This window comes from Notamacropus eugenii, chromosome 3 (assembly GCF_028372415.1).
Source record: "Notamacropus eugenii isolate mMacEug1 chromosome 3, mMacEug1.pri_v2, whole genome shotgun sequence".
NCBI lineage: Eukaryota > Metazoa > Chordata > Mammalia > Diprotodontia > Macropodidae > Notamacropus > Notamacropus eugenii.
In genome coordinates this window covers 128,524,781-128,538,305 of record NC_092874.1, presented here as the reverse complement: position 1 = coordinate 128,538,305, position 13,525 = coordinate 128,524,781, and the positions used below count along the sequence as shown (strand labels likewise).

General features: G+C 36.2%; 1 protein-coding gene across 17 annotated transcripts in view; it reads right to left on the bottom strand.

Annotated features, from left to right (window-relative positions):
* Window positions 1-13,525, bottom strand: part of CADPS2 (calcium dependent secretion activator 2) — a 741,873-nt gene that overhangs the window by 478,089 nt on the left and 250,259 nt on the right. For all 17 annotated transcript variants that reach the window (XM_072652868.1, XM_072652877.1, XM_072652869.1 and 14 more), the window contains exon 3: window positions 5,837-6,169. In XM_072652868.1, the coding sequence (XP_072508969.1) occupies window positions 5,837-6,169 (333 nt within the window). The remainder of the gene's footprint in view (window positions 1-5,836; window positions 6,170-13,525) is intronic.

The window sequence follows — 13,525 nt, the reverse complement described above, 5'->3', positions numbered from 1 at the left end:
TACCTCCCCCATCTTGTCTCCTAGGTCAACTCTAGTGCCATGGCTTTTACTCCTTTATTTTACTGCTATTCAGGCTTTACTAAAGCCTCATCCAGGAGTACTTCCATCTTGTACTTCATTCTTTCCTCCTTATGAATGTTTGAATGGAATCATGAAATTGCCTTAAGTATGTCCACTACAAAGTTTTGTTAACTAATCTTAACTGGGTATTGACTGTAACAGCCATCTTATTCCTCTACGAGATTCTCTGTCCTATTCAACACACTAGCTACTCCAAATTTCTCCTCAAGGTTTCCACAGAATCATTTCTCTTAACTCCTTCAGCTAAGGACATTGCCTTATATATCACCAAAGAAGAAGAAAAAAAGCAAGAAATTAAGCCCATTCAGTGAGAGCACCCTCCTCTCACCCTACTTTTCTCATACTCTTCCTCCATTCTCTACTCCTATATTCCAGTCTCTGAGTCTCTAAGAATAGTCCTTCTTGCTGTGATCAACACTTCGTTTTGTTCACATGATCCCATAAAAATATTACTCTCCTTCCCACCCTACCACCCATTCTACTGGCTCCATTGCTGCTGCTGTATACAAACATGGAAGCATCCAAGTCTCAGTCTTAAAAAGCCATGATGAGATTCTACCATCTGTGCAAACTATTCTCCTATTTCTCTCTTCTACTTCCTTACTTAAACTCGTGGAAAAAAAGTTGTTTATACTTTCATTTCATTCTTTTCTAAACCATCTGTAGTTTGCATTCTAACTTCTTCATTTAACTGAAGTTGCTCTCTCCAAAGTCACCAACCATCTCTTACTTGACATATTTCATAAACTTTTCTTAATCCTCATTTCTTTTTACCTCTCTGTAGTACCCAACACTACTTATCATCTTCTTTCCATAGATTCTTCATCCTCTCTTGATTCTGATTACTCCTCCTCAAGTTTCTATTGCTGTAATGATGGGTACACCCCAAGGTTCTATCCTAGAACCTCTCTTTTCCCTCTCTTCTTTTTCACTTAGTAATTTTATCAATTCTCTTAAATTTATTTTCATTCTCATCTACCCCAATTATAGAATCAGTTTCCTGATTTTGTCATTTTTATGTTCACATCCCCCCCCCATGTATCCCCTTGTCTCCACTTATACATACATAACCCTAATTTAGGCCCTTGTCATCTTTTCCCTGAAAGATTTCAACAACCTCTTAAAGAGTCAACTTGCCTTTATTCTCTCCAATTCATCCTTAACACAGCTGCCAAAGTGATTTCCCTGAAGCACAGTTTTACCACATCAATTCCCATCCCATCACAATAATTTCCACTGTTTCCCTATTCAAATCGGAATAAAATAAACTCCTCTCTTTGGTATCCAAAGTTCTGGGGAAAATAGCATCCTCTTTGCAAGTTTCTTACACATTAATTTCCCCTCAGCATTCTCTGGTAAAGCCATATTGGTCTAGTTGCTGTTTCTCTGCTGACTGTGTTTTTTCACTGGTTTTTCCCAATGTCTTGAGAGTTCTCCTTCCTCAGAGCTTTCTTTTAGGCTCAGGTCAAGAACTACCTTCTGCAGGAGACCTTTCCCAATCCCTTCTTCATCTCAGGTATTATTACCTTTCCCAGTCCCACACTGCTAGGGCCTCATCCTATAAAATGTATAAACTGGTACACTTTGTATGTATCTTTTGTAAATGTCTATATGCATATATGCTATCTCTAACCCCCCTTAAAATACAAGCTCCTTGAAGACAGAAGCACTTTTCCTTGTATTTCCAAACCACTATCTGGCACGTAGTAAGTACACCACAAATACGTGATTGTTTGACTATATGATATCTGTGACCAAGTGAGAATTCCCTTAATATCTTGATGTCTCAGATTTTCCATAAGTTGAAAAAAATTAATAAATTCTATTCCTATGTACCATACAGTGGTCTATGATGAAAATTAGGTAATAAAATGCAAGTTTTCAAACAGACAGATCTGACATAATCAGGGCACCCAAAAACCTCTCTCTTTTTCATTTGAAAACAGGCTTTATATTTTGATTAAAACACTCATTTGTTTAAAAAAAAGTCTATTTAAGAATGCCATCAATTTGAGTTGCCCAACTAGAACTAGACATCTTCCTAATAAAGGATTCTGGATGCTAATTCTCCATATATGGTGTGAGGTCATCATCCTCCTACCTAGCGTATCCTCATGGAATACACTGGCCCCTTTCTGGCCCCAGACTACTCAGAGGTTTAACAAACTTGATCCTGTTTTTCTTCCCACAGACTCTAGAAGAGCATTCCTGTCTCTTAGTCTATGTTACTCATCAATTCTTTTACTGTAGGGTTTAGTTTCTTTTTGGCTGATCATGTAACAGGAATACAATTATGTGGTTGCTACTAGCCCTATGGCCCTCTTACAAGCAAGCACACAGTTTTGAGGTTTTTTAAGGATTTTTACTGCAAGCAATAATAAGAACACAGAGGCATAGGGAATGAAATAACGAAATTATTAGAAGCCTTATAGAAAAACAAAAACATAAAAACCTAACTCACTTATCTACTGCAAGATAAATAAAATTAAGTCTTACTCACACATGGCATCCTCAATTCTATTTAAAAAACTACATTATTTTTCTTGGTTCTTGTCAATCTCACCCAGAACTTCTATTTATCTTTTTTTCTTGTGGTTAATGGTCCTTGAGGTTAAGAGGCCCCCTTTCTTTTCATAAATAAATGCTATATTCTATCCCTTTCACTGTCTTTGTTTCTTTAAGTACTTTTTGGGTAAAATGCAATAATGTGATTTTTTTAAGGCCAAAAATATTGAAAAGAAATTTTATCTTTGTTTCAGACACAAAACCAGACCTTTAGTCTATCTAGGAATCTGGATTTCTGCCAGAAACAAAAAAGATCTTCTTTCAGCATTTCTCCCTACAAAAATCCATCACTGTCACCATTAAATCATCATATTTTTAGGTATTTTGTGGCTCGGGGTCTATATTCAAAAGGACCAAGTCAAATTCTGGGAAAATTCCCTCCCAACTCACTCTTATTAGTTTCTTATGACCCCATTAATAGCTGAGATTTCAGAATATGTCTGGTGTCTATGTCTCGAGATAAGAGTATTAGGGTCCTCACCTCCTATAAAACTATTGAAGGTAACAAAAGAATGTATCAACTTTAGGAGAGTCATTATGCACCAAATATATATATATGTATATAAATTTTTTAAATATCACATACAGGAGTTCATAAATAAATTCAAATATCAAGTAAATAACTCACACTGATCCATAATACCAATAATTCAATTTTCCTCCCTCTCTAGCAAGCCTTAATTTTCTCCAGACCTAAAGTCCTACAAACTAAAAGTACCATGCTATGGTTTAGAATCCTGTTAGATGTGAAATCAAACTTAGGATTACTAATAGGGCAAACCCCTTGAAATTCTGAGCTCAGTCTTACTTTTCAGAGGGAGACAGGCAGTCCTCCAGAATCATGATACCACCCTTTGGTTTAGTCTCCCCTCAACAGGAGGCTTCTTTGACATCCAACACACAGACATTCAGCCTTTTGGTGCCATTCTTAGAGGGCTATATTCTCCCAAAATGGAAACACATTTGTGGATGCTAAGCAGCTTACTACTTTTCATCAACATTTCCCAAACAACTCATGGTAATAGTGGAGGGTGGGGACCATGTCCCTTATTTTCCATTTCATTACTCGGGCTCCCTATCATTGCTCCTTCTGGTCCTGCATTCCTCTTGCAAAAATGTAAAATGTTCAGGAAATTTCCATTCACTTAACAGAAAACTGGATTTCCAAACTCTTGAACTTGAGGAGACTCACAAGGAAACCCCCAAAAGTGATGTCCCTTTTCCTATTAGAAGGCCAGATTCCAAGATCTTGATACCTAGAGAATGCTCCTTCTTCAGCTACAAGACCAGATCCTGTGACTCTCAAGATTTGAGCTGATATAGAAAGAACCCTCAGCAGGCTTCACCATGTGGTTAGCTCCTCATTGTGATCATGTTTGAGAGATTATACTGCCAAATCTCCAAGGTTAAAGTCATTAAGTCAGCATTGTTGGAATGCTGTCATCTTGGTCTGGGGGGCAGGGGAAACAAAACTCAACTCCATCTTCTCCCACCCTTAGCACCCTATAAAATTCATGGAGAACTCTGAATCTCTCCAGAAGCATGGTCAAAGGGAAAGAGTTCCAAAAGGGTTACAGGCCCCTTTTTATAGATCAGTGAAAAGTGGTGACTCCTTCTAAAACAATGACCCACAAAAGTAGGAGCCTATTAATCAACTTTTAAGAGAATCTCTATCAATGAAACTCACTCTTCAGAAGGTGTCAAATGAGATTGAGGGAAACACAACTAAAGTCCTAATCCTTTGTTTTCTACACATTAAGTTCATCACATTGACTAGGGACCCTCTTCCCACCCCCAACAACATCTTAATACCACAAAGTGTTGGGGGTAGAAACAGTTGGAGCACCACAGAGATACTCTCCTCGGGATCACAGGATTTAGAGCTGTAATGATCGTTAGAGACTATTAGTCCAACCACTTCATTTTACAGAAAAGTTAACTGAGGTCTAAAGAATTAAAATTCAGCCTAATTCTAAAGTAGAAAATCCATATTCCTTGCATACAAAATGTGTTCAAAATACATGTCCCTATTCTATCTATTTGAGAAAGTGACTTCATAATGTCTATATTTTCAGGGCTATGCTATGTGACAATGTGTAAAGATTTTTACTGCTAACAATAAAGTAATAGACAAGGGTAAAATAACAACCATGGAAAAGTCAGAAAATAAGTTTTGAAAAAAATTACACATTTTGGAAATTAAAGAGAGGAATTTTTGTTTTTGTTTTCCTTAGGACCAAAACTGAATACCACTGATTTAAGTTGGATGTAAAGACAAACTCATAGTTAGAAGTATATCTTATTTCACTATATTTTTAAAATACAAAATGTAAAATATTAGATATCAAAGTATAAGTATTGAAAAGTTTTTCTACCAGATAAAAACTGCTTTTAAATATCAAAGGAAAGGAAAAAACCTTCTATTCAGAGAGTTTGCATTGTTCCATTATCTTGGATTCTGTTGATTTTTGCTCTTCTTTTAAAATATTTTAATAATAGAAGTCACTTCTTTCTGAATGAAAAGTACTTTTAAATTTTGCTCATAAACACTTGACTGCATCATGAAACCTTAAAACTAATCTAGTTAAAATAATTATAAAGTTCAATGCAAAATTTTGCCTCCACCGTTGCCATGACAACCTTAAGACAAGCTCACTCTAATACAGTAGCCAGATTTATGAAAAAAATACAGATCTTGAACTGGGTTATGATACTTCACCCTGGGATCAGTATTATATAAATGCTTTTGAGACATTATATCCAAGGAAATGATTCAGAGTCAAAATTAAATATAAGTGAGCAATCAATAAATAGTATAAACTCCAAAAAAAAAAAAAAACAGGAAAAAATAAATGTTTTTAAACCAATTTAAGTTTTGTAGAACATGAGAGTAATAACATTTGAAGCACTGGATTTCTAGCCACTTAGGTGAAATACCTAAGCCTCTTTAAAAACCTAAGCAAATTATGTAGAGTACATGGCAAATGAAATAAATTTTATTGAACACAGAGGACTTAAAGACTGAAGTGGTCAAGTGCCACTTCAAGTTTAATACATTTTTCCAACAAATGATCTTCCTAAAATGTTGTGTACCTTGTTCACTAACAAAGAATTGAGTAATCATTTTAGGTTCATTTTTTTTTTATCTATATGGAAGCAAGCACTGAACATAGAACAACAACAATCTTACCTGACATGCATTATAAAGCAGCTGATGTTCCAATTTTTTTATACCCAGGATTTGCTGAAACATTTCATAAAGTTGTTCCTTGCTCAATATAAGTTCTGATACAGCACTGAGCGCCATTCTATTTGGCTGTTTGCATAAGTCCTCTTCACCTTTATAGATAGCATCAAATTTGGCTATCCATGAGCTCAACACAGTCTCTTTGCTCAAACCATCAATTTCCGGCAAACTCCGTACCCTCTTTTCAATGTTTTTCTTGAATACATCTCTGAAGTCATTAGCAGAACACCCTCCACTATGAACCATTCTGGCTACCCGATCACTCTTCAGGAAAACCTAAAAGAAAAGGTGGAGAAAGGCACACAAAATTAAATGTGCATGCTAATGCCACTGTTCTAACTATTATTGTTATTAAATTATAAATATTTATATTATATGTTTACATATAAATTTATGTAATATAAATTATAAATATAAGAATTATATAAAATTATAAATAAAAATTTTAATTATAAGTATAGAAAATAGAAATAATAATAGAAAGAATTCAAAGAATATGACATTTCAGAAAAATGTTTATAATGATGACATTTTGCCTGACAATTTATTCAATGCATTTTCAGTTATTCAAAACAATGGACATTAAGAAGCTATTTTGTTGGCAGAGCCAAGATGGCAGAATAGAAACAGGGACCTTCCTCTCTACCTAAACCCTTCAAAATACCTGTAAAAAATGACTGAATAAATTCTAGAGCAGCAGAAGCCACAAAATGACAGAGTGAAATAGATTTCTAGGCCAAGACAATCTGAAAGGATGACAGGAGAGGTCTATTGCACTGGGCTTCAGAGAGGAGTACAGCCCAGCCAGGCCTTGAGGACACAGAAGAACTAGAGCAGGTCTCAAGGGACTGAATCACTGCTCCTCTGTTTTGTTCCCTAACTTGTCAAATCATAAACTCCAAAGATGGCTTCAAAGGTCAGTGGGAAAGCTCTCACCTGGGTGAGAGAGGAATGTGATCTGACCCCAGGCCTAGCCTTAGCCCCAGGGCAGAGGTTGCAGTGCCCAGCTCCTTCTGGAGTTCTTGGTCTACAGATGGTAGGGGAATCCAGCTGCTGATCTGGGTTGCAATCCTAGGTGGCAAAGTGGTGGAACTAGTGGCACTGTGGAGAAAGATTCCTACTCATAATTCCAGGGCAGAAAAAGAGTGCTTGTGGTTGCTTACAGACTAGAGTGCAGGCCAGAAGAGGAGTAAACACCTCTCCTTTGATCATATCACTTCGAAGAAACTGAGAATTTACAGGTCCCTAAAGATATCTCTGCACAAAACCCCTGAAATTTGGGGCAGTACACCCTCCACGTAACAAGGAGCTCAGATGTCAAGTAATGGGCTGGAAAAATGACCAAAAGGGGGAAAAATAAAACTACAGAAAGTTACTTTCTTGGTGAAAAGGTATTTTCTCTCGACAAAGAAGAACAAAGCATACAAGCGGAGGAAGATAGCAAGGTCAAGGCTCATACATCCAAAGTCTCCAAGAAAAGTTTGAAATGGTCTGAGGTCATAGACGAGTTTAAAAAGGATTTTGAAAATCAAGTAAGAGAAGTAGAGGAAAAATTGGAATGAGAAATGAGACCGATGCAAAAAAAACATGAAGAAACTATTTTGTGCAAAGCTCCATGAAAAGACCCTACAAATTCATTTCATGAACAAATAAAAATATTTTGTTTCAAACTGTCCAAATTGTGGATAATAACTATGGGAATCTTCTCTTCTGCATCAAAGTCCTTGAGCAACTGGAATGTAAGGAAGAGGATAAGAAGGGCCATAGAGTGGAATCCAAGCCCTGACTTTGGCACAATCAGAAACTTTCTCACATAAGGACTTTGTTTTTGTTAGAATAATTACTCAAATGATATAGAGACAAATAGCAGAATATTTACAGCTATGTTCCCAAAATCAGCACAAGTATTAAAAGTGTGGAATCAGGAATCAAGGTCTCCTCATAGATTAAGAGAGCTAACATGAATCTAGGATGTACTTGTTGTTCAGTCATTTCAGTCATGTCCAACTCTTTGTGATCTCATTTGGGGTTTTCTTGGCAAAGATACTGGAGTGGTTTGCCATTTCCTTCTCCAGCTCATTTTACAGATGAAGAAACTGAAGCAAAAAGGGTTAAGTGACTTGTCCAGACTTACACAGCTAGTGCCTGAGGTCAGATTTGAATTCAGGAAGATGAGTCTTTCTGACGTCAGGCACACCACTCTATCCACTGTGCCATCTAGCTGCCCTGTAAAAGGATATAGTATCAAACAATACTAGAAGGGTAGGTTAAAAACAGATTGTGAAAGGCCTTAAACTTCAGACAAGTTAAATTTGTATTTTATTCTGTAAGCTGCAGGTATCCTCTGGAGATTTCTAAGCAGGTTAGTGACTTGGTTAAATCTCTGAATTAGAAAGTTTCTCATAGCAGTGTAAGGTTGAAGCTTATTTCTGATGATGACTTGTACCAAAGATATGAAGTCAGAAAAATCATTCAGGAAATGCATAATTGGAAAAGTAGGTGAGTATGATAAGGGAAGTAAGAGTGACTTGAGTGCTGTCCCAATAAGATCGAAACAAAAGTCCTAAAACAGTTTCCTCAACCTACTGAGTAGATCATTTGTAGAGGACCTATGGAAGGTCACAGTCAAGAGTCACACAGGAGGAGGTATGGATAGGTGGTGAGCTCCATCCACAGAGTGAATACACAAACTGATGAAATCGTAGATGTACTTTTTCCTTCATACTTAAAAACTAAGGTATATTGCACATGTAATAGAAGGTGACAAAATAGGGAATTCTCATCCTCTTTCTCAGACTCCGTAGCACCTGGAATCAATAAGGAATGTGTCAGATGCTAACTGTCCCAAGAAGATGGAAAATTTCCCCACACAAGAGACCTTCTGAAATGACAAATGGAGGCTGAGTGACAAACTCACACTCACTCCCCTGGGTCCACATCCTAGGTGACTTACTTTCCAGGCTATGATTTGGGACTCTGACTGAAGTAGATTCTAATGACATTCTCTCAGCAGTGATCCAAATGAACCCTTCCACTCTTTTAATGTAGATAGAAGAACAGAGGGGAGATATTAGAGCACTTCCAATGACCACAGATGGTGAATAACTATGGGGAAGGCAAAAGGAGGAAGGAAAAGGAGCACTAGTAGTACAGATAAAATTTTCTCTACCAAAGGAAGTTGATAAAATATAAATCCAGCTACAGTCTTCCTTACTGTCCCACCATATTAGTGAAATTTTCCATGGCAGGAAAGTAAAACATTGTCCCTCAACTCTTAACCCAAGACTCTGGAATCATCGAACTTAGGTTTTCTGTACCAAAGGCAGAATTTTGGGGCTGGGGGAAGATAGGACAGGCCAAAAGAGCTAACACTGATACAATCAGAATAGAAGAGGAGAGAGAGATGGCAAAAAGACCGAGAGAGAAAGCTTGGGAATGAGACCATCTCTCAGTTAGGAAAAACAAACAAAAAACAGCAGTTAGACTCATATAAAAAGGAACATGAGTAGAGAGGTCAGCAGTCACAACACAATGAAGAAGTGGTATCCTGTAAGGGGAAATAGACTATCTAAATAAAATAAATAAATAAAATAGAACTTATGGAAGATCACAGTCAAAAAATAAGAAAAAATAAATTTGATAATATAATAAAAAATAAATACATAAATAAAATAAACACATATATATTAAAAACACATACAATATCTATAAAAAAAGAAATTAAGACTCAAATTCTATGAGCACATTTGTGGAAGGTGGGGAGAAGGAAGCAATAATAGCAAGATATTTTGGTACTGGTAAAAGAGAATGAGAAACATTCCAAAGAGAAAAGGATGACAATGACATGGGTTTGGGGTGAAAACTGAAGCTACCAAAGATGAAGTCAATAAGACAATGAGAAAGGCATTTAAAACATGCAAAGGAGAAACTCTCCCAGACAACAAAAGCTTGGTGGGGAGGGGGGAGGGAAGAGGGTGATATGAGATTCAAAAATACTGATGGAGAAGAAAATTTAACAAAAACGAGTAAAGCAGCAAGAGCATTGTTAGATTTATATAAGTCAGATGAAGCAATCTTGAGGATAAGAAGTGCTAATTTAAAGGGAGTAGGTCTACCAGAAAACACATGTGCACACACAAACACACATGCACATGCACCTTCACACACAGAGAAATAAAAGGCCATGTATCATAATGTAGGCAATAGTACTCACAAGCAAATTACTCAGACCTCAAAATGCGTTGTGAAACAATGACAAAAACCTAGTTATAATTTTTAATAATTAAAAAATTTGCATTAATTAAATAAAAAATTAATTTTAATTAATTTAATTAATTAATTAAAAATTATTAATGCAAGTAAGCATTAACAAAAAGAAATTAAATACAGAGGTTTAGTGTTCAATAAATAGAAGAAAACAAGCTACTAAGTGGAATACTTTTGAACAAAAGGTGTAGGAAAACTGGAAAACAGTTTAGTAGGATTTGGGTTTAAATTAGCATTTCATATCTTGTATCACAGCAAATTCTGAATGAATACATGACATAAATGTAAAAGCTCACATAATACAAAACTTAGAGGAGGATTTTGAAGAGCACTTTTTGAGTTAAGGACAACAGCTTTTTTTTTTTAAATAGACATTTTGATTATATGAAATTAAAATAAAGATCACAGACCAAAACAAATATAACTTCAAAGTAAATGGAATTTGTCAAATGGGGGGAAAAGCCCTTTGCATTAAATATAGGTAGAACCTCTTCCTAGCTGCCTGCACAACAGATAGAGAACTAGACCTGGAGTTAGTAAGACCTGAGTTCAAATTTAGTTTCAGACATTTACTTAAATACTGTGTGACCTTGAGCAAGTAACTTAACTGTTTGTCTCATTTTCCTCATTATTAAAAAATGAGCAGGAGAAAGAAATGTCAAACTACTCTATTATCTGTGGTATTAAACCCCAAAGGGGGTTAGAAAGAGTTGCATATGACTGAATAACAACAGCAGAGTTTCTGCTAGAATTCTTATGTAAAATATATATGATTTGACACAAATATATGGAGAGGGTTATCAATCAGTTAGAATACATTTCTTCATCTGTAGAAGATAACAGACAATTTCTTATTGGTTTCCAGCAAACAGTGCTACTCTCAATTTGACTGGCTGACTGGAACCTTGGAGGTTCAAGAACCTCCTGTATCACAAGAGAATACAGCAAAATACTTTCAATCTTCTTGCATTTCATTTTCTGATCTGAGAACATGCCTGTGTTGGGGTTTGAGGGGGAATGTGGTTGTGGAAAACTGTATACACCGTTTGTCTTTCCTGTCCCATCAAAAACTGGTGATGGCTTCCTTGGATGGGGCATAAGCACATGGCAGTTGAATCAATTTGTCCCTGTTACTTTAGAGGGGAGTTCATGGATAATGTTCCCAATCTTCAATGTCCTATGGAAAAAGGGGGGTATTAGATCTCCAGAATCCAACGTTCTAGTCTTAGAAGGGAAATTTCCTGGGTAGCATTAGCCTTGGGAATTGCCTTGCCTTGATTGGTCTCAAAATGAAGAATTCAAAGACCTGACCTTCTAAAAGGAGATTTCCTGATGACCTTGATTTTTAGAGAAAGAAGGTCACCCCTTTACTCCTTTATCTATAGATGGAGGAAGAGTGAAAGAGGTAAATTATTGGAGCAAGTGTGAAACCTGGATTACAGATGGACACTGAGGCATGTAAATTCTATTACACTGTTTTTTATTTAAATGCTATTAAAGGGGGCTCAATATAAGGGAAGAGAGGGGACAAAGGGAAATATTCGCGATATACAACAAAAGACAGCAATACACCTTTCAAAAAAGAATTAAACGAAGACATTTTAAAATGTACTATCTAGGAAAGGTGATTGGACAAGTGAGAGCTTGGAGACAGAGCAGTTCAATGTAATTATAACAGTCCAGGCAAAGTAGCAAGGGCCTAAAAGTAGTATGTTTAAAGCATGCGTGGGAAGGATGGGACAGATGGGAGAAGTAATTTGGAAGTAAAATCAACAACTGATTCTATATGTGAGGTAAGGATAAATGGTATTGCCATTTGAACAAAAAGAAAGCAATAGAGAAGTTTTGGGGAGAAATTTAAGAGTTTAACTTTAAGCTTTCTTAGTTTGAGACAGAAGAAAAATATTCAGATGCCTCAAAGATGAAAATAGGATGAAGAACAATCAAAAGTGATAGAAAAAGAGCAAAACCATGTAAAGGAAGTGGGGGAATAAGAGGGCATCAAGGAAGAGGTAGACAATAACGTAACGTGAGGGAGGTTAAGAAGAATGAGGACGTTGACTTTTTTAACAAAGAGGTCATTGGAAACATTCAAGATGACTGTTTCAGTAGAATGGTGGGAAAATATTGTAATAGGTTAAGAAATGAGCTAGCGGCTATAGTTATCAAAGTGCTGGCCCCCCAGAGTCAGGGGGATTTGAGTTCAAATTTGAACCCAGACACTTAAGAACTCTGTGTCCCTGGGCAAGTCACTTAACACTGTTTAGTTCAGTTTCTTTCTATGTAGAATGAGCTAGAGAAGAAAATGGCAAACCGCTTAATTATCTTTGTCAAGAAAACTCCAAATAGGGTCATGAAGATTCAGACCTATTTGGAAAGATTGAAAAACAAGGAATGAGTGAATGATGAAAAAATAAAACTAACAAGTATAAATTACCCTTTTCTGAAGCTTTACAAGAAAGTGGTGGCGAGAGTGAAGGCGGTAACTTGAAGGGTGCAGAAAGGTTAAAGTAAGAAGTTTTTTGTTGTTACTGTTGTTGGGTTTTGCTTTTAATTTTTTTTAAGTCTTGGTAAGACCCAATTATATTTGAAAGCTGAGAAGGACCTCACAGAGACTGAGAGAGGAAATATATGAGAGAGAATGTTTGGAATGAGGTCATGAAAACAGGATGAGATATAATCAAATGTACAGATGGCTTGTTTAACATTAGAAAGGAGGTTCATATCATCTGCTTTTCCTAGAAGGAAACTGAAGACATTGAAAGCAGTCAGAGATAGATAGGAGAAATAATTCAAACTGGATGATTTAATATTAGTAAAATAAGGGGCAAAAGTTTTCCCTAAAAGTATTTATTTTTAAAGATAAAATTGAGGGTTTGCAGAGAAGGCAAGTAGAAGCTTGAAAGGGTCACTGTAGAAAATGTAGTAGAGCTAATAATACAAAATATAATGAATTATATGTAGCAGAGTGGGATTCAGATGAGGTTAGACAGCATAAATAGGTAATCAACTGGTCAAGATTACTACAAGCATTTGGCAGGTTGGGAGTAGAATCAGAGGAGAGGTGATAGTAAGAGTTTTCTAGGTCTGAGGGTTAGTAGCACTCAAATAGTCAAAAGTCAAAATAAAAGTGAATGAGGCAGGCTTATTAAAGGTCTCTTCCCTTGTGGAAGATAGGGGATACATGTCCAATAGCTAAAATGGCTGATGAATCTATGACTCTAGTTCCTAAAATTAAAGGAATTTCACAAACTCCTGTTTTTAAACTTTTCCCTGACTACTGATCATTAATATATTCAAAGTTTCCTGGTGTATGGTTACCCTAGATTGAGGAAAGTGTAAGAATCTTCAGATCCCTTCGTTTAT